Source organism: Pygocentrus nattereri, chromosome 12, assembly GCF_015220715.1.
Source record: "Pygocentrus nattereri isolate fPygNat1 chromosome 12, fPygNat1.pri, whole genome shotgun sequence".
In the NCBI taxonomy this organism is placed as follows: domain Eukaryota; kingdom Metazoa; phylum Chordata; class Actinopteri; order Characiformes; family Serrasalmidae; genus Pygocentrus; species Pygocentrus nattereri.
Window position 1 is genome coordinate 20500137 of NC_051222.1, and position 22800 is coordinate 20522936.

A 22800-nucleotide genomic window follows, 5' to 3' on the forward strand; every position below is an offset into this window, starting at 1 on the left:
AGATCAGTCTGACAGGTTCTTCTGCTAGACGTTCCCAGCAAACCCTCACTATACGTTTGGGCTTTCCTGGTCTGACCGGCATCTTCCCCCACCACCTGATCCAACTCACCACCAGGTGGTGATCAGATGACAGCTCAGCTCCTCTCTTTACCCGAGTGTCCAAAACACATGGCCGCAAGTCCGATGACACGACTACAAAGTCAATCATTGAACTGCGGCCTAGGGTGTCCTGGTGCCATGTGCACTTATGGACATCCTTGTGTTCAAACATGGTGTTCGTGATGGACAAACTGTGGTTTGCGCAGAAGTCCAAAAACTGAACACCACTCGGGTTCAGATCAGAGAGGCCATTCCTCCCAATCACACCCCTCCAGGTCTCACTGTCATTGCCCACGTGAGCGTTGAAGTCCCCCAGTAGGACAATAGAGTCTCCAGGAGGAGCACTTTCAAGCACCCTTCCCAAGGACTCTAAGAAGGCTGGGTACTCTGAACTGCTGTTCGGCGCATAAGCACAGAAAACAGTCAGGACCTGTTCCCCAACCCGAAGGCGTAGGGAAGCTACCCTCTCGTCCACCGGAGAAAACCCCAACATACAGGCACCGAGTCGAGGGGCTATGAGAAAGCCCACACCTGCCCGCCGCCTCTCACCATGGGCAACTCCAGAAAAGAATAAAGTCCAGCCCCTCTCAAGGAGATTGGACCCAGAGCCCAAGCTGTGTGTTGAGGTGAGCCCGACTATATCTAGCTGGTATCTCTCAACCTCGCGCACCAACTCAGGCTCCTTCCCCGCCAGTGAGGTAACGTTCCAAGTTCCAAAAGCCAGTTTCAGCAACCGAGGATCAGAACGCCAAGGCCCACGCCTTCGGACACTGCCCGATCCACAATGCACCGAACCCCTACTACTGCCCCTCCCATTGGTGGTGGGTCGATGGGAGGGGGGACTCATGTAACTCCTTCGGGCTGGGCCCGGCCGGGCACCATGAGTAAATGCCCGGCCACCAGACGCTCGCTGGCGAGCCCCTCCCCCAGGCCTGGCTCCAGGGTGGGGCCCCGGTAACCCTGTTCTGGGCAGGGTACACAAGTCCTGTTTTTGTGTCTTCATAGGGGTTATTATGGATCACACTTTGTCTGACCTGTCACCTAGGACCAGTTTGCCATGGGAGACCCTACCAGGAGCTTTTGCTCCAGACAACATAGCTCCTAAGATCATTCAAGCATGCAAACCCCTCCACCACGATAAGGTGGTGATCCAAGGAGAGGTGATCATTACACAAATTTCCTAATTTTATTGCCCCTGTCCCAACTTTTGTTGAGAGCATCAAATGTGAAATTATTGTATAAATTTAATGTTGATAAGGTTAAAGATTAAATATCTGTTCTTGGTGCTGTTTTGAGTTGCATACCTCAAAGATTGATTTCTGTTTTTATTTGCATTTTACCTACTCTCCCAAATTTTTTTGGAATTGGGTTTATATCATATAGTGATGGGTCTACCTTTAATAGAAACATAATCTTGAGATGAACTCTATCAGGACACTTTTCCTGCTACGTGTCTTGATTACTAGTGCGGAAGAAGTGACAGACATTTTGATTAAGTCTGAATGCGAAATTTTCAGGCTCATCCATAAAATTAGACTATCTTGGTTGAACCCTTGATTATGCCGCCTTCCCAAAATAGATTTGAAGTGGCAGTTGAGAAAAGTTGTTAAAACTTTCAGAAGTTTCAAATGCCAGATCTCAACAGAACACAAATTTCACATTAGTACTTTGACCAGCATCTGAATATTTTATGTTCACCTCATCTACTGTAGGGTTTTCACTATACCCCATAATTCAAGTAAAATAAAATCAAATAAAGTCACTCAGTTTCAGCTTTCAAACACCACAAACTGACAGGTGTCTCTTTCTTTTGGACTACTTGAACCACATACAGGTAGTGAACACATGCCTGGGTTTGACTTGCCACATGGCAAGAAAACGGTCATTGGTCAAAAAAGTTAACCCTCGGGCCAGTCAATTGCATAACAGGAAAGACTTGAAGTGACCTTGTGTTTATTCCTTTATTTGAAATGTTGAAGGTTTAACTCTTCTGTCTGTCTATCTGACAGGAAATGTATTTGATAATTATGTATTTGATGATTATCAGAATGAATGGAAATGTATAACTGTGTGTCATCAGCATAGATTTGAAAACGAACATCATCTTTCCTGATGAAGTTGGCTAGAGGTAAACATGTACAAAGAAAAGCAAAGGCCCTAAAAGTGAACCTTGTGCGACTGAACAAGAAATGTTACATTTTTTTGGTGAATGATTTCTCAGTGAATCCAAGAACTTCCTATTCATTAAATATGATAATTTAAACCAATCTAAAATTGTGCCCAAGAGGCCTACCCAGTATTAAAGATGGTGGATTAGAACTTGTGTTCAATAGATTTTAAAAGCTGCACTAAGATCTAAACCACAGTAGAAGGATTTTTGCATCAGTGCTGAGCCTGAGGTCATTCATAACGTGAATCAATGCTGTTGCTGTACTATGTTTAGAACAAAAACCTGACTGAAACTTCTCATATACCTAATTTGATGTTTGGTATGCATGTAATTGCTTGAAGAATTTTTATATCTGGAAAAGTACCTGTTGACAGAGAAAATTTTACAAGTTAAAATACCATTTTGAACACAAACAAATGCCATCTTAAGGAGACAACTAGGAACAGAGTAAAGATCACATGTGGACGAGCATAATTTGTTGATAACAATGGCAAACTCCTGATAATTGATAAGTGATGTCATTACTGATGTAGGTGGCTTATCAGGAAGGTCATAGGAGCTTGTTTCAGCTGGATGAGCTATGCTCTGTCTTATCAAAGCTACACTATATTGCCAAATGTCCATAGGGTTTAATATGATGTTAGCCCACCCTTTGCAGCTATAACAGCTTCAACTCTTCTGGGAAGGCTTTCCACAAGGTTTAGGAGTGTGTTTATGGGAATTTTTGACCGTTCTTCCAGAAGCACATTTGTGTGGTGAGACACTGATGTTGGACGAGAAGGCCTGGCTCACAGTCTCCGCTCTAATTCATCCCAACAATGTTCTTTCGAGTTGAAGTCAGGCCTCTGGGCAGGCCATTCAAGTTCTTCCACACCAAACTTGCTCATCCATGTCTTTATGGACCTTGCTTTGTGCACTGGTATGCAGTCAAGTTGGAACAGGAAGGGGACATCCCCAAACCGTTCCCACAAAGTTGGGAACATGAAATTGTCCAAAATTTCTTAGTGCTGAAGCATTAAGAGTTCCTTTCACTGGAACTAAGGAGCCGAGCCCAACTCCTGAAAAACAACCCCACACCATAATTCCCCCCTCCAACTTTACATTTGGCACAATGCAGTCAGACAGGTACCATTCTGGGGGCAACTGCCAAACCCATACTCGTCCATCGGATGGCCAGAAGTGTGATTCTTCACTCCAGAGAACACGTCTCCACTGCTCTAGAGTCCAGTGGCGGCGCTTTACACCACTGCATTCACCACTTTGCATTACGCTTGGTGATGTAAGGCTTGGATGCAGCTGCTCGGCCAAAGAAACCCATTTCATTAAGCTATCAGAGATGAGGGACACGTTTGTGTTTACACCTTTAGTGATTACCAGATCGTGGATGTTACCTAGCTTGGCGGTAGAGCTGCCCATGTGGTGCTTCAGATGAAATGTTTCTAGAAGTCTAATGAATTCTATTGCATTACTGTCAGACTGACTCACTTATACATTTTTGAATGCACTGTGATATTGATTAATGGATAAGTAAAAGTCCTCAGAGAGAAGAATTTTATCATAGCTTATGGATGCAACTGATATAAATTCCATAGTTTCTGCCAAAATTTACTATTTCACTTGGGAAGTCTATATATTGCAAGTAATAACACAAAGTATCAATATAGAGTTCAGCTACTCAAAAGACATAAATTCACGAATAGTGGAATTTATGCAGTTACACACATAAGATATTATTGCACCAGCCATGGAGCTAATAGTGAAGCGCATAGAGCCCATTGAAAACCTTGCTTCCACACCTGTAGGTGGGCAGAACTCCAGATGACAATCCTGGTCTTGGTCTTCTTTGGTGTCTACAAGTAATCCGAAATGCTCCTTGAGTACTTCGCTCTGAGATGTTGATAAACCCCCCATGTTAATGTACCAATGTCCTCCTGTTTGCTCAGAGCTGTGGGAAACCATTCGGAAAAGCTGGAGACCTAGGTGGAAAACAAAAGATAAAGAATTACCTTTAGAGACCGCTACTTTCAGATGTGAGACGATGGAGTCGCCGATTATTGAAACACTGTTCTGAGTCACTGTCTGAGGCACTGAAGCAGATGGAGAGCTGAGGGCTCAGCAGCAGTACTGTGAAAAAGTCAGAGATCACCATCACTTTTTTCATCTCCAGTGAAAAATGGCCATTAAGTACTGTCATGAAGTTCGTAACTTCATGAAAGTACTTAATGTACTGCTTAAAATAAGCAGAAAACATACACACAAATTACGTAGAAAATGACACAGAAGCCTCAACAACATTTTTTTCTGTATTTAGTGTGAGCATTGTTTGCCTTTAGGACAGCTGCAATTTCTTTCAAGAGACTTGCTTTCAGTTTTTAAAGAAATATGCAGGGGTATTTTTCCACACCTCCAAAGTTAATTTATTAAAAGTTGGTTGTATGTCATTCTTTCCACAATCCCAAACACTGTTATCCAATTAATTCAAAACACATTTAGTGATGTTGAGGTCTGGACTGGTTAGGAGTCAATCAAAATTTGATTCCAAGTAATTTTGGGCTACTTTAGTGGTCGATTTGTCATGAAATGCTTGTAAAATGTTAAAGGAAGTGGTCATTTTCAAATGGTGTTAAAACAACAAAAATGGAATTGCAAGTTTTTTTAATGATAGTGAAGAGATAATAGAGCTGTCACTGAACTGTGAAAAAGCTCAACAGACGGCGCTTTTTATGCTTTTCACGGTGCCAAAACCTCTCGCAACTCCATAAAGCACAAAGGTGAAGGGCTGTGCTGCTTAAACAGCCTTGACCTTAGTCAAGCGAGGTCAAGCTCTGTCTCAAGATTACTTGGCAAACTGCGTGCATGTTCGGCCATCCTGAGACATCTTTATGCAGCAAGAATTTAGAAAAACACTTTTCTCATCTGTTTTAGAAGCGGGGAGGCCAGCGTCTGGGTCACTCTCGCTATATCTAAATAATTGAACATTTTATGAGGGCAGAGCAAAAGTTTTTATTGGGAAAAAAAGGAATTTTCAGCATGGACTTGTCCCACCTGCCCACACAGTGTCTGCAGATTTAATTGACTCATCCTGATTTCCGAACATGTGCAGCAGATTAAATATTTCAGTGCACCTTGTAGGAGGACAATATATAAGGCAAATGACTTTATAGCATGCCTGATCGTCCCTTGCATTAAATGCACAGACATACTTTAATTACAGCAACTACTCCACCAAGTGTTTATTGAGTCCTCTCATTACGTTTCAGGTCAACCGACTACGGAACAACTTACGAGAAGCTTAATGAAAAAGTGGGGGTGAAGACCATACTGAGTTACTTGTACGTCAGTCCAAACAACAAGAGAAAGGTAAGTCTTCTGTTTTGTTTGTGTCCTGTGGGCACAGCTTTTCAAATTAGCTCTTTGTGTAAGCTTTTTTTGTATCATTGCAGTCATAAGAAAACCTGCTGTCATAAGAAAACCCCGCACAGTTCCTCACTTCTTACTTCCCCTGGTTTGTCGATCACAATTTTTACAGTGTTATTGGATGAATCGTTCATATTAGGACTGTCAAAAACTCTGTGAGGAACCTCAAAAGTCATAATTAGATATTTATATGCCTGATTTTTGTGAACCTAAATCAGTGGTAGTTTATATTTGGCTTGTGTGAAAAGGAAACCATGCTAACTTGCTCATTATCTGAGGGGTCCTCGGGAAGTAAATCAGGACAAAGATGCACTATATTTCCAAAAGTATTCAGTCACCCATCCAAATCATTGAACTCAGGTGTTCCCATCACTTCCATGACCATACTTGGTTTGTATAAAACCAAGCACCTAGGCCTGCAGACTGCTTCTACAAACATTAGTGAAAGAATGGGTCGATCTCAGGAGCTCAGTGAATTCCAGTGTGGTACCGTATTAGGATGCCACCTGTACAACAAGTCCAGTCATGAAATTTCCTCACTACTAAATATTCCACAGTCAACTGTGAGTGGTATTATAACAAAGTAGAAGAGATTGGGAACGACAGCAACTCAACCACAAAGTGATAGACCACATAAAATAACAGAGCAGGGTCAGCGGATGCTGAGGCGCATAGTGAGCAGAGGTCGCCAACTTTCTGCAGAGTCAATCACTCCAAACTTCATGTGGCCTTCAGATTAGCTCAAGAACAGCATAGAGAGCTTCATGGAGTGGGTTTTCATGGCCGAGGAGCTGCATCCAAGCGCTACATTGCCAAGCGCAATGCAAAGCGTGGAATGCAGTGGTGTAAAGCGCCACCACGGGACTCTAGAGTAGTGGAAATGTGTTCTCTGGAGTGATGAATCACTCTTCTCCATTTGGCAATCCGATGGACGAGTCTGGGTTTGGTGATTGCCAGGAGAACGGTACTAGTCTGCCTGCATTGTGCCATGTGCAAAGTTTGGTGGAGGGGGGATTATGGTGTGGTCGTGTTTTTCAGGAGTTGGGCGCGGCGCTTAGTTCCATTGAAAGGAACTCTTAATGCCTCAGCAGACTAAGAGATTTTGGACGATTTCCTGCTCCCATCTTTGTGGAAACAATTTGGGGACGGCCCCTTCCTAGCCTAGACTCTGGTACTAAATAAATTAAACGTAGCTTAAGATAAAAGCTCCACACACCAAAACACAGACTTACCCACTGAAATTTGACTGTATTCTCTAAACTTGCATTAGGGATGCTTCAGTGAATATATATATATATATATATATATATATATATATATATATATATATACCTCATATTTACCCCTACAAGATTTATTCTTTTAAACTCCGTTCCCTTAACAAGTGCCAGCTGATGCTGGTTTAGCATTGATTGCATAGGCTTATCCTGCTTCCTGTGTCTCTTGTTGGCACTGGCACATCCTGTTATTAGCATATTTTACTATCAGGCAATGATAGGTTCAAGCTCTTTCATGATGTATAAAACTAAGCTGCTTCATAGAACACCACAAATCACTTTTTCCAGACACACTGGGAAATGTTTGTTTACAATGGAAAAATGTGAACTCATAGAGAGGATACAAATACCAGTCTATGTAATCAGAATAATCCATCCAGGAGGAGATCTTCATTTAAAAAACACATTTTTGAGTGCAAGGTATCTTTGAACTTTTTTCCTCTCCTTATGAAGCTGTTTAAGGTTTTGTTCTGGTGATGTTCTGAAATCTTTTATAACACGATTGTTTAAGTACCTTGTCCTTATTTTTGGGAATATGATTCCTTTTCAGCTTGGCTATATATTATGGTGGGGACCTCCAGGCTCCTCACTATTTGATTACAATTCAGAGAGCTGCAGTGCGATTATAAAATGATTATTGATTCATCTTGATGCCTCTTTTATTTATCTATACAGGATTTTTATTTTCTCACTGTGTGAGGACTTTTAAAGCAAAGTATTTGTAATGCTCTATAATGAATTTACTTCCAATATGTTTTATTAATAAAACAAATGGAAGTAATGTGGCAGGTGAACTGGCTCTCATTCACTGCTCTTGTTTGGAGCACATGAGATGCTGCTGCCACTCATCTGCGATAAAATGATACCTTATATGAGTAATATATGCCCTCCATAAATAAATATTTTCTGTCATATGTTGTTAAATACATGTGCTACATGTGTTTTGTGTACTTCTGGTGCCGGTCCCAAGCCCGGATAAATGGTGAGGGTTGCGTCAGGAAGGGCATCCGGCGTAAAACTACGGTGCCAAAAAAACGGTGCCAAAACTATCATGCGGATCACAGATATGATTGCCATACCGGATCGGTCGAGGGCCGGGTTAAGAACGACTGCCTCCGGTGCTGTTGACCAGCAGGGTGCCGGTGGAAATTGGACTACTGTAGGTCGAAGACCATCAAAGAGGAGAGGAGGAAGGTGGGTTAGAAGGCAGCGAGAGAGAAGGAAAGGCAGGAGTGTGGAGGTTAGAGTAGGGACACTGAACATAGGGACATTGACTGGTAAAGGCAGAGAGCTTGCAGACATGATGGAGAGAAGGAAGGTAGATATTCTGTGTGTCCAGGAGACCAGATGGAAAAGAAGCAAGGCCAGGAACATTGGAGGTGGATTCAAACTGTTCTATCATGGTGTAGAGAGGAAGAGAAATGGAGTAGGGATAATCCTAAAGGAACAGCTTGTGAAAAGTGTTCTGGATGTAAAGAGAGTGTCAGACAGGATCATGAGCCTGAAGTTGGAGGTTGATGGTGTAATTTTGAATGTGGTCAGTTCATATGCACCACAGGTTGGTTGTCAGTTAGAGGAGAAAGAGGAATTTTGGAGTAAGATGGATGAAGTGGTAGATGGTGTCCCCAGAGAGGAGAGATTAGTGATTGGTGCAGACTTCAATGGACATGTTGGTGAAGGGAACAGAGGGGATGAAGAGGTGCTGGGTATGTATGGTGTGAAAGACAGAAATGCGGAAGGTCAGATGGTTGTAGATTTTGCTAAGAGAATGGAAATGGCTGTGGTGAACACATATTTTCAGAAGAGGGAAGAACACAGGGTGACATACAAGAGTGGAGGGAGGTGCACACAGGTGGATTATATCCTTAGCAGGAGACGCCACCTAAAGGAGATTGGAGATTGTAAAGTGGTGCCAGGGGAAAGTGTAGCAAGGCAGCATAGGATGGTTGCCTGTAGAATGAGATTAGAACCAAAGAAGAGGAAGAGAGTGAAGACAGAGCCAAAGATTAGAGGGTGAAAGCTGAAGGAGGAGGATGGTTGCAGGCAGTTCAGGGAAAAATTGCAACAGGCCCTTGGGGGCAGTGAGGAGCTACCTGAGGACTGGGAAACTACAGCTAAGGTGGTGAGAGAAACTGGCAAGAATGTGTTGGGTGTTTCGTCTGGTCAGAGGAAAGAAGACAAGGAAAGTAGGTGGTGGAATAAGGAAGTCCAAGAGAGTATTCAGAAGAAGAAGGCAGCTAAGAAAAAGTGGGATAACCAGAGAGATGAAGGAAGTAGGCAGGAGTACTGTGAGGCTAGTCGCATAGCAAAAAGAATGGTGGCAAAGGCAAAGGCTCAGGCCTATGATGAGCTGTATGAGAGGCTGAACAGTAAAGAAGGAGTAAAGGACTTGTATCGCTTGGCTAAACAGAGAGATAGAGCTGGAAAGGATGTACAGCAGGTTAGGCTGATAAAGCATAGAGAGGGAAATGTACTAGTGAGTGAACAGAGAGTGTTGAGTAGATGGAAGGAGTACTTTGAAGAACTAATGAATGAGGAAAACGATATATATGTGTATATATATATATATATATATATATATATATATATATATATATATATATATATATATACACAGTGGGGCAAAAAAGTATTTAGTCAGCCACTGATTTTGCAAGTTCTCCTACTTAGAAAGATGAGAGAGGTCTGTAATTTTCATCATAGGTTCACTTCAACTATGAGAGACAATATGAGAAAAGAAATCCAGTATATCACATTGTAGGATTTTTAAAGAATTTATTTGTAAATTATAGTGGAAAATAAGTATTTGGTCACCCACAAACAAGCAAGATTTCTGGCACTCACGGCCTGTAACTTCTTCTTTAAGAAGCTGTTCTGTCCTTCACTCATTACCTGTATTAATGGCACCTGTTTGACCTCGTTATCTGTATAAAACACCTGTCCACAGCCTCAAACAGTCAGACTCCAAACTCAACCATGGCCAAGACCAAAGAACTGTCAAAATTGTAGACCTGCACCAGGCTGGGAAGAGTGAATCTAAAATAGGCAAGCAGGTTGGTGTGAATAAATTAACTGTGGGAGCAATTGTAAGAAAATGGAAGACATACAAGACCATTGATAATCTCCCTCGATCTGGGGCATCACGCAAGATCTCATCCCATGGGGTCAAAATGATCAGAACGGTGAGCAAAAATCCCAGAACTACATGGAGGGACCTGATGAATGACCTGCAGAGAGCTGGGGCCAAAGTAATAAAGGCTACCATCAGTAACACACTATGCCGAGAGGGACTCAAATCCTGCAGTGCCAGGCGTGTCCCCCTGCTTAAGCCAGTACATGTCCAGGCCTGTCTGAAGTTTGCCAGAGAGCATTTGGATGATCCAGAAGAGGACTGGGAGAATATCAGGTGGTCAGATGAAACCAAAATGGAACTTGTGTTTGGAGGCAAAAGAATGCTGAGTTGCATCCCAAGAACACCATACCTACTGTGAAGCATGGGGGTGGAAACATCATGCTTTGGGGCTGTTTTTCTGCAAAGGGGACAGGACGACTGATCCGTGTTAAGGGAAGAATGAACGGGGCCATGTATCGTGAGATTTTAAGCCAAAACCTCCTTCTGTCAGTGAGAGCATTGAAGATGGAACGTGGCTGGGTCTTCCAGCATGACAATGATCCCAAACACACAGCTCGGGCAATGAAGGAGTGGCTCCGTAACAAGCATTTCTAGGTGCTGGAGTGGCCTAGCCAGTCTCCAGACCTCAACCCCATAAAAAATTTGTGGAGGGAGTTGGAAGTTTCTGTTGTCCAGCGACAGGCAGAAACATCACTGCTCTAGAGGAGATCTGCAGGAGGAATGGGCCAAAATACCAGCTACAGTGTGTGAAAATCTAGTGAAGACCTATAGGAAACATTTGACATCTGTCATTGCCAACAAAGGTTATGTTACAAAGTATTGAGTTGAACTTTTGTTATTGACCAAATACTTATTTTCCATCATAATTTACAAATTTACAAAACCTATGATAAAAAATTAGAGACCTCTCTCATCTTTCTAAGTAGAACTTGCACAATCTGTGGCTGACTAAATACTTTTTTGACCCACTGTATGTGTGTGTGTGTGTGTGTGTGTGTGTGTGTGTGTGTATATATATATATACATATATATATATATATATATATATATATATATATATATATATATATATATGCACACACACAATTCTTCTAATTTAAACAGTCAGTACAACCAATAACCAGTAGCTTCATAACAGAGGAAAAAAATGAAGAAGTCTCCATTAGGAGATTTAGTTGTGTTCAAAGCCAAACACATGTGCCTCATTAATATTGATAAGCCTATAGTTTCTCCTCTTGGAAGGCTGCTGAATTATGAACAGTATGATAAGAGACTCGTAAATTTGCAGTGTTTTAATCAAAGGCGAGACGAGAGTTCATATTTACAGCCAGGGCCCCCGCAGTCCCCTCTGAGTGACGGTGCAGGCCATTAGTCTCACTCCTCCTTCTTCTGCTGTTTTCCTCGCATTACTCCTCCAAGCCCTTCCCTCAATCAGGAAGGGCTCGTTTTCTCCTCGTTAATTACAGTGCCGTAATGAAGACAGAATGCGTTCCTGGTACGCGCTGTGGGACCCATGCGGATTGCATGCTCATAAAGCTGCCACTCCAGAGCGTGGAAGTGTGGCGGTTTACTTAATAAAAACGAGTCCCGTTTCCCCAAAACGACGCTCCGATGATCATAACTGTTTATGTGGTTATTGCAATTACAGTACGAGTCAAAACTTTGGACATGCCTACTTGTAGAACGTTTATGCTTTAATGTATTTTTAAAATAATTTGCACATTTTAGACCAATAATAATAATAATGTTATAAGCTATTCCTTTTTACAAATGAAATAAACTAAGTCATATGCAAAAGTTTGAACATACCCTCTAAAAGCTTGTTCACAGAAAATTATTACATGAAATGGTTGCATATACACTGCCTGATGCCCGAGACATTGTTCAATAATGAATTTCTGCTAAGATTCATTCATTGCGGAAAGGTAGAGGGTGTTGTAAGTTAGTCCCCAAAGAAAACCTATTTTCTAGATTGACCACTATTTTATCATCAACATTACATACACACACTCAGAAGACACTGGTTCACTGGTCATTTTGTACAGTAAATAAAATAGGTTTATTTTCATGACCCCCACTTTTACTAACCTCACTGCTTAATTACAATTTTTTGCTCAGATCTGATCTTCCTAATATGATGGTTTACGTTTGTGTAGGAAAGGGACTTAAACAAACTTGCTTTCTGAAATGCACATATACTAATGAGTAACGTCACCTGAATAAGCCACATGCATCACGAGCAGCAAACAAACTAACCAGCAGAACAAGCCTTCACTGCAAAGATAATTAGCGCTGAACAGCTTTGAGTTGTTCGTTATTTGATGGAGACAAAGGTGAAAAGGGTCAGATGTGTTGCTTTTTCATCGTTTACTGGCTTTAACTTCAGGTTAAGTGCTGCTGCCTTGTTAACACTGAATGCTGATGCAGAGAAGAAAAAAAAACACTTGAATTACAATGTTCTCATTGAGGCCGCTTGGCCACAGATGTGTATCCAATCTAGGAGCACATACAAAAGTGGCACAGGTTGGATCTGAGAAGTTCCAATGTCAGTGTGTCTGAAAACATCAAAACTATGTCACAAGAAAAAAAAAAGTTATGTGAACGCAGTCCTGATTCCTATCAGCACCACTATAAAGATATCAGAGTCACCAGGTTGCTCCACAAGGAATCATTTCACATCAAACCACTCACTGACATTTCTTACATCACTAACATTGAATTACGCAGAAATTTTGAAATAAAAAGTGGAATTCCCATTTAAAGATAAGTACTCAAGCACCTCTAGAAGCTTATGAAAGACATGCAATGCATGTTGTCATTTTCAGTGATACATTTGTGTTAACTAAACACCGTGTGTCTCATGTGATCTTCTCCATGAAAGCAGCTTGCAATGCAGTAGAGATCCCACAGTTTTTTCCCCAGTAATAGTAATTGAATTTTGCCTCGAGAGGGTTTATTTTCTCATAAATATACACAAAATAATCTCCACTACAGCGATTCAATATCCAAGCTTTATGTAAACAGTCAATTCCATTGTAAAGTCCATGCATGATTGCTAATGTCAATAGGACAGTGTGCTACCTACCTTGAAAGTATAGATAGGATTAAAAATGCAGGGAGACTTTGAAATGACCCTGAGGCCAGCGAACATATGAGATGTAGCACTTTTCCATTTCCCGCACTCGGTTCTCTCATTTATGGCCCTATAAGTAGAGAACTCCATTTTCTATTCATTACGTATAGCTCTGTAATGAAGATGGAACGCGCGTCTGCGCCGCTTCTCGGTGATCTCACCATGTTTTGCCTGGAGCTACGTGATAATTAAGGCCTATATTGTCACTGTACTTGACTCCTCATGGGTCTACGTAAAAGACATGAGTGATTCTTTTCCTTTTTCTTTTGGCTGTTTGAACATGAATGGAGATCCTGGTATTAAAGGAAGGTCCTTTTCAAAGTTACAGTATGCAACAGTGAGGTATTATGACAGGATTGTGCTGCAGACTGTTTCATATTCTGGTATATGTTGTAGGAAAAGCAACAGTGAGTACCGAGAACTGAAATTGGGCCTGAAAGTTTTATCTCAACCTGATTATAGCCTGTCCAAACCTCACCATACACTTTAAAATAAAAAAAGGTTCCTGAATGGCTCTTAGCTTCCACATACACTGTAATGACAGCAGCTTATGGTACCATATTAACAGTAAATAAAACTAAAATAGCAATATTGTTATTGCTATTATATATTTATTATATATTTTAATATTATATATATATATATATATATATATATATATATATATATATATATATATATATATATATATGTGTATATATGTATATATATATATATATAAGTCAAACCTGAATATGCCTTTTTAACTCCCAGTTGCTGCTTTATTCCATAGTGCTGTGTGGTACATGTCAATGAATATCATCCACAGAGTACATTGCTGATTATTATAGAAAGAATCATTTTATTTTACAATAAAATGAAAAATAAGGTATTTTACTGTGTAAAAACTATTAAATGTTGTGAAATTCTGCCAATAACTTCTATGAACAACCTTTACTTAGTATAGGAGCTTTATACTATGATGAGGTTCTATACACTTTTAAAATATTTTTTTACAACTGTAGCCTGACAAAAATCTGAACCCAACCCAGAACATTGATATTCATAATGATAATGTCACCTGATCCACCCAGCCATTTTTTTTAAGTATTGAAAGTAGAGGGAAGGTATTAAGTAGGAAAAATGTAAATGTATCAAATATAATAAAAATGAAATGTATCAGGGTAAATGCAAGCTAAGATCTCTCAAACATGCAAGTTGTGCTGTAAGAGACCCAAATGTAAAATTCTCAAATCGATCTTAGCCCTACAAATATGTGAGAATGCAACATACCCCAACCTGAAAATACCAACAACCCCAACCTGAAAATTTTGCCTCGATCTTAACCTTTAGTGTCATTTAAAAAAAAAAAAATTACATTCTCTATCAACAGGTTTGAGTCTGTGTTTTTGTCTATCTGATTTGATGTCAAAATAACGAAAAATGGCAAAACATTATAAAAAAATCTAAACTACAGTAAATTACTGGCCTCTGGTTGCATTATTTTTACAGTAGTGTTCAACACTAACAGTAAATAACATTACAACAGCAAGTGTCTACTGCAACTCCATAGTCACATCAGTCACCTTCACCACAGGATTACTGTGATATAGCTGTGTTCTGCTGTGTGCTACAGTAAAAAGCTGCAATTAAAATACAGCAATTTCCTGTATTTTTACATCACATAACAACTGAATCATAAGAAAATAAAATGAAAGCACATTGGAAAACAGAACATTTTGTATATTGTTTTCGTCTGGAGGTAATGCACCAGACGCACAAGTACTTATGTGTCTTGATTGAAGTGCTGTTTTCAGTAAATTCCTGTACACTACAGCGGTTATAGCCTTCGGCAGGACAGGAAACTGTCTGACATACCGAGCAAACAGATCACTAGGCTCTAATATCAGTGTCTTTTGTAGATTCCCATTTTCTCTTTTTCTCTGTAGCATCACAGCATGTAAGTGATATCACAGAGGGGCTCTCACTCTGATAAAAAGAATTAAGAGAAGCTGTCCTTGCTAAAAAGGGATGCATTGAAGTTCAGAAAAACATTGCAAGGTTACAGTGTACAAGGAGACTGTAGGGACTAAATGCTGTTAGATGGGAAGAAAAGTGTTGGTTGTTATCTTTAAATGACTGCCCTCTTGATCAACATTGACCCTTTTTTGGTCATTAGCTCTAAATATGACTGTTAAAGATGACCTCTAGTGTTAAATAAATTTCCTAAATATGGTGTGATGAATTAGTGAATGAGAAAAAAATCTATGCATTAAATAAGCCACACATTCTTCAACAAATAAGTAAGCTACATACACATTTGACATTTTTCTGAAACCAAAAAAGTTTATTTTTTAATTTTAGTATTTTTCATTTAAGCATAGTTTTTTAAATAAATTGGCACCCTCTTATTAATAATCCATGAAGCCTCTCCTGGGGAAATAATAAAGCTGAGCTGCTTTCGGTATTGCCTAACAAGGTTGGAGAACGCTTCTTAAGGGATCTTGGACCACTCCTCCATGCAGAACATATCCAGTTCCTTGATCTTCTTTGGTTTTTGCCTGTGGACCACCCACTTAAATACACTCCAGAACTTTAAAGTTGGGTTCAAACCTGACGACTGAAGTCTGTTGCAAAACTTTGATTTTGTGTTCCCGCAACTGTGCAGCTTTACCCATGGCCAAGTTTTAGTTTTCCGGTAGAGGCAGACAAGTTTTAGACTTAAATCTTCTTCTGGTATTTAGTGGAATTCATTATGCCATTGATTTTATACAAGAAGCCCTGGACAACTAGAAGCAAAACAGCCCTAAAGCATCAGTGATCCACCACCGTATTTGACAGTGGGTTTCAGGTGTTTCAGCAATCAGCCCCTTTTTTGCCAAAACATGACAATGGTATGCGTGATCTTTGTCATCAGACCACATCACACAGTTACATGTCTGGTGAAAAATGACATTTTGTGAAGACCAGGTGAGGCAATTTGTTTTTACTCTGTCAAAAAGCTTTTGGTCATGGTGGCATCTAACAGTAGATTTTGCAATTAAAAAAACAAGTTTTAACTAAACTGTGCAGTTCTGAGATTGTGATCTTTGGGTTCCTCTTCACCTCTCCTACACCCTTCCTGACCGTACATGAGGGCAGTACATTAAACATCGTTGGTTGCAGTTGCAGACTTTCTTAAATTGGCTAAGTTTAAATTGTCCTTCCTCACTGTACCTCATTAGACGAGGTCAGCGGATAGTTATTAAGCTAACAGGCTGGTTCAATATTGAGTCTTCTAATTCTGACCTTTTCAGATGAAGTCATTGTAAAACTACATATATAATAAGCATTATATTACTTTAGGGGTCAACAATCCTGGTCCTGGAGATCTACCACTCTGGCAAGTCCAGATCCAACACATCTGGCACTATAACTCATATGCCTCTGAAGGCCTTCATTACCTTCATTGTATTTTATTGGGGCTGGGACTAAACTGTGCAGGGTGGTAGATCTCCAGGACCAGGATTGGGATACCTTGTATTCCTTGTATGCCTTATCTCGGCTTTAAATACATCAAATGTGTTTATACAACAATGCTAGCGATTCCCATAAGGATGCTTGCAGAAATTAGCATTATGTTAACAGCAAATCAGACAATACGAGGCTGCTTATGAAGCAGATTACAAGGTTTCTGCATTAAACATTGCTGTGTAATGATGTACATAACTGGCAGATATTTGTGATTATAAAACAGTACCATGACAGCATAAACAGATCAGAGGAGTTCCTGAAATGACTGGAATATCAATGCTTTATTTTACATTCTGTTACATCTATGTTATCCGATTAGCTGCACTTTTACTTTCACTCAAACATGCCAATCCATTTACTCACATAAACCTACAGTATAGACTTATGTACTGTATAAAAGTCTCTCTGAATAAATGCATTATTGAAATGTTTTAAATAGAGATATTGGGAAAATATGTACATTTAATAGAAATGTAAATCTATATTTTGCTGAATGATTTGAAGACTAGTGAGGAGTAATGATGGGTAGTTGACATGAGGTAAATACAGAGTTGTCCTGAAGTAGATGGGGCTAATTGGTACATGTCTCAGCCCATCCAAGTGAAGGGCTACAGTCACAAACTATCCTTTTACATTCAGGTCTTAGCTGTGAGTCAGTCAACATGCGATTCAAGTGAAACTTGAGTTGCTGTCTCTGTGACGATGACCACTTTACCCTTATGAAGTGTTTAGAAATAGTTTAAATTTGTTTATTAATGTTTTTTGTTTTTTTTTACATAATGTCTTACAAGCCCATCTCTTGTGTTTTATCAGATCTCAATGCTTCAGATTCACCACAGTGTCTTTTTTACAAGGCTCATGAGCTTGCAAAGTTTGAAATGAGTGAGCGATATACAGCAGATAGCCGATTTTCTCTCTCAATCTGAAGGGCTATAAAGGTTACTCATGCTTAGAACAGTAAGAACACGGCAAAGCGTTCCCTTAGGCACTACTGTCTGTGAAGGGACTCATAGATTTGCACAGTATGTATATACAAGATTGCCCCTTGAGCCTCAATGGCAGAATTGGGTAATAAAACTGAAAATTAAAAATGAAATTAGATTGAGATTAACAGCATTATGAGGCTCTGTTCATTCTATTGCCATTCCAAGGAGTAATAAACATGTTTGTATTGCCTTGTAAAATTATGTTGTCGATGATGCTGTCTTTTTATAACCCTATTCATTTTTACACCTTTGTGTGTGTGAGAGACAGTGTGAGAGAGTTGTGTTGTTTAACACCTTTGACGTGTGTTTTGTAGAATTAGCAAGTGGGTGGAACAATACATGAATACTGGATCTAGATCCAATTTCATATTCCAAGTCTTACACTCACACCCTGCTTTGCATTCTCTAAGTAATTGCTCATTTTAAAAGAACAAATGATATTAAACACCTACTGATTACCATTCAAAATGACACACAAAGCACCCTCAAGGCCTTCTAGACTGTTGGCGACCTCACATTAAGTAGCATGAGAGGGACGCTGGATTATAGTCAATATTGCTCTATCTAAAGGAGACTTGGTTAGATTTTTGAATGTTAGAATGCTTACTGCCCAAAATTTACTAGTATGTGCTTACTGGGTGCTGTAGGGCTGCTTTTGTTTGGGCACATCTTTTCACAGAAAGGTTTTCCTTATTTTTACTCTTTTAAAAATTGTACACTGTCATTAATCAAGACATAAAGATGAAATAACACATAGTAAGGATGTCAACTCAATAACAAATGTTAACTGGCATAGAAATAAATTCATCCAGTGCTATCAGTTTTTGAATAGTACACATGAGGGCACAATAGGCAATAGATTCTACTTAATAGGGATACTATACAAAAAATAGCTCAGAAGGACTTTTGAAGAGGACAGTAGCTACTACAATGATACAGCATAGCAAAAGAACACAGAGAAAAAGTGTGACGATTGGTGGTGGGAGAAAATCACACAAAGTTATAGACAAGGACGAGATCTACATTAAGCCAACACTAACCCCAGTTAAACATTTTTTTCATTGTTCTTTTTCTATCATTAGGCCAAACCTCATTAACAACAGCTCATATAAGGAGCAGTTTTTATAGGTCTGTGTACTTCAATACAGAGTTCAGCTGATATGTATGCTCATTGTGTTTATATCAATTATGTACAACCTTAATTACAATCTTCTGTCGAAGTAAAGTCTGTGGACCACTCAACACACTTGGAGGAGAACACTAACTGCCAATTCTGGTATGTTGGCTAACATATGCCTGCGTTGGTCATCACTGCACAGAGAAATGCGGGGAAAAGGGAGGACCCTCAAGAGAGAACGAGCCCAACTATGCTCTCTTGGACTCCTGATATTGATGGCTATGGCTTTGCCTGGGATTGAATTCCCAGCATTGGGACAACTAAATCATTTAGGGAACATAATCTCTAATATCTGACCAAAGATGCTTCGGCAGTCCAAGAGAGCACAGTTGGCCTCACTTTTTTTGTGGGTAGGCTGGCCCTTATCCACCCCATTACTTAGTGCAATACAAGTCAGTGCAGGTGTCTGTTAGCTGACTCAACAGAAATCGTGGTTGGCATTCCCCTCCAAATGCGTTCAGCTGCTCAATGACATAACATTAGCAGCAGTTTGAAATGATTAGGTGGCTGGCTTTACAGGACTCAGAGAAATCTTGTATTTGCTTTCACCCTCCTAGCACTGGTAGTATCATGTGATTGGAGATCCATAGCTAGGGGTGGAATTGAGTACAACTAAATTGAGAGAAAATTGATAAAAAAAAAAAAAAGAAGTATTAATAAAAAAAAAGTAAATATTTGTGACTGGGGTTCTCAAAGTTTTCTTAATTCCTAAATAATTAGAACTTGAATTGTTGGTTAATTTACCGCAGCATGATTAACATAACCTTTCAAAATCAATGAAACTCCCATTTCAAATTTCTGTGATGTGATACACCCCAAAAACTAAAGTGAGGTTTTTCAGGTTTACAGGAATATGAATAAGGAAACATAATTAAAACGGGGATAAAAAGGGAGAGAAATTATCTCAACAAGTTAACATATTCACACATACACACACAGCCTCACACACAAAGGCTTAATTTTTAAGAAAATCTGCAGGTAAAGAAAAGTTGAGAGAAAAAGGTGGAGGGTGAGAGCACCTGCAAGTGTCTTCTCTTACACAGACTGTGTTAATGTATTTCTTCCTTTAAGCAAATTATATGTAAATTAGACAATTTGCATGTACAATGGCTGATGTATTATTATAAATCAAAGGTGCTATAACTCAGACTTGTATGGGCTCAGAAACTAAATTGAACACAGTGTCATTGGTGAGTTTCAGTAAATAAAGAGAATGTGCCTCATGCGCATCTTGATGACAGCAGTATGAGTCGCTCTCAGTCAGGCCCAAGGTATTGAAGGTTCCCAATGGTCACCCTTCACCCAGTTATATGATGGAGGAAAAACCCAGTTCTGACTCCTGTACCATAGGCTGCCACCATGTCTGGTAGCATAGATTGGAGATGGGCATAAACAAGCCCTTATCTCATGTCACAGCGTCCTTCTCAAGGAACACAGCTGCCAATGTTATGTAAGAACTATAATTTATCTGTATATTCTTATGTAAAATACTCTATATTAAAAAGGCTCAAATCTGAGGAGTATCTAAGTAGCACGTTACTTTCTGTAGTTAGCTACAAATGTTTGTAGCTAGTAGCTGTAGCTGCTACAGTTTTATGAAATGTAGCTAGTAGCTGTAGCGCCTACAAATTTTTGGGTAGCTATAGTGAAAATGTTTGGTACAGTTTTGCCACAGGCTTCAGTCAATTCTGGAAAAATCAACCACAGAATGTGGCCGGTAACTGGGCTGATGGCGATTGCGCAATCCTGTCTGAGCCACAGACAGCTCGAGCAAACGTGCACGCGCTCACCTCACGCGCTGATCACCCCTAACTATAGGCTTAACTCAGGGGTCGCAACCAAAATGTTAAGAAGAGCCGTTATGTCCTCTCAGCAAAAATCAAAGTACCTTGGGAGCCACAACATTTTAAAGTCTGTTTTACCGTCTTGGCTGTAAGTATATCTGAGTATGTGCTGATATATAGGCTGAACATATAAACCCAAACCCAGACTTACTTTGTTCCACTTTAACCTTTAGCTCAGCTGCAGCTGCTTTTCTTGCATCTTGGGAAACTTCTCCATGGGTTTCTTGTAAGTCGTCTATCAGTGTTTGACTTTTAGAGGTTGAAGTTGCTTCCCATCCTCCAGCTTCTCGTTGGAATTCTCCCGTTCCACCATAAATGGTGGTTGAGGCGTCAGATTGTCCTGCGGCGCCATTTAAGGTGGAACGGGAGAATTCCAACTAGAAGCTGGAGAAAGAGAAGCTGACTTTCGCGAGCTGCTGCAGATGAAACGAATCAGCAAACCAGTGATTTATAAATATAAATAAGTCCGTTCATCTCCAAATTATTGATGCTCAATCTTCAATCTCTTTGCCGTTTAGTTCTCTGCGTTGCTGTGTCCAACTGTCTGTGCGTCTTCAGCATTAAAGGGTGAATTAGCAGTAATGCATTAACTCCAGCGTTTAAGAACATTTATTGTGAAAACTGTGTTAGAACAATGTGTTTTAATGATTTTACAGTAAAGGAGGATTATTATGTTATTTTACCTAGAAATCTAGTTCTGCTGTGTAGCTGCAGCAGCAGATTATTCAGGCCTGATTATCACTCCAAACAGAGTCAGTCAATGATGAGGATTTTGAGGCTGAAGTGTTGCTGAAGTTTAATAAAGACTCTGAATGTGAATGTCTGTACACAGACCAATCAGACATAACATTATGACCTTGTTTCTGTGCTCATTGTCCATTTTATCAGCTCCACTTACTGTATAGCTGCACTTTGTAGTTCTACAGTTACAGACTGTAGTTCATCTGTTTCTCTGATACATTGTTAGCCCCCTTTTACTCTATTCTTCAGTAGTCAGGACCCCCATGGACCCTCACAGAGCAAGTATTATTTGGGTGGTGGATCATTCTCAGCACTGCAGTAGCACTGAGGTGGTGGTGGTGTGTTAGTGTGTGTTGTGCTGGTGTGAGTGGATCAGACACAGCACTGCTGCTGGGTTTTTAAACACTGTGTCCACTCACTGTCCACTCTATTAGATGCACCTGCGTTGTCAGTTCACCCTGTAGATGTAAAGCCAGAGACAATAGCTCATCTCTTGCTATACAGTATGAGCTGATCATCGTCTAATCCTTCATCAGAGGTTGCCCACAGGACACTACTGGCTGGATATTTTTGGTTGGTGGACTATTCTCAGTCCAGCAGTGACACTGAGGTGTTTAAAAACTCCAGCAGCACTGCTGTGTCTGATCCACTCACACACCACAACATCATCAGTGTTATTGCAGTGCTGAGAATGATCCACTACCCAAACAGTACCTGCTCTCTATGCTGGTCCTCACCAGATCCCTGAAGAACAGGGTAAAAGGTGGCTAACAAAGTATCAGAGAAACAGATGGACTACAGTCTGTAACTGTAGAACTACAAAGTGCACCTACATAGTAAGTACATAAGTACAGCTGATAAAATGGACAATGAGCACAGAAATGAGGTGGTCATAATGTTATGACTGATCAGTGTATCTTGCTGAAATAATAAAATTGGAGCAGTTTTATTTCAACAGTTGACAATGCTTTGCACAAAAGTCTCTGGTTTGTATTCGGTTATATTTGTTAGTAAAAATCTGGAATGATTGACTTTGCATTTAGTCTTAATTTTTGTTGGGTATCACGCTTTTGGGTGTGTTAATTTGATTGTTACACTTTTTGGTGATCTTTCTGTATATTTGCAGCTTTTCAATTGTGTGTTTCTTTCTGGCACATGACTAGATGCAGTGTCTCGTTCACACTATCGGTTGGGCTTTTTTGGGGTGTTTGGTGGAGATTCACAAACATTCTGACAGTCGTGCTTTGAAAGCAGCTGAAGAGTAGCGCACTACTTTTCAAAAAAGAAGCTGAAAAGTAGCCACTACTCCTTCTGGAAAAGTAGCTAAATTG

At 40.0% G+C, this 22800-nt stretch overlaps 1 protein-coding gene across 2 annotated transcripts in view; it reads left to right on the top strand.

Annotated features, from left to right (window-relative positions):
• LOC108434669 (VPS10 domain-containing receptor SorCS1) overlaps positions 1-22800 on the top strand; it is a 287574-nt gene that overhangs the window by 155616 nt on the left and 109158 nt on the right. For both annotated transcript variants that reach the window (XR_005131141.1, XM_017709989.2), the window contains exon 3: positions 5530-5629. Coding sequence is in view for 1 of the 2 variants with exons in the window: in XM_017709989.2 (XP_017565478.2) it covers positions 5530-5629 (100 nt within the window). In the remaining variant the exon portion in view is untranslated. The remainder of the gene's footprint in view (positions 1-5529; positions 5630-22800) is intronic.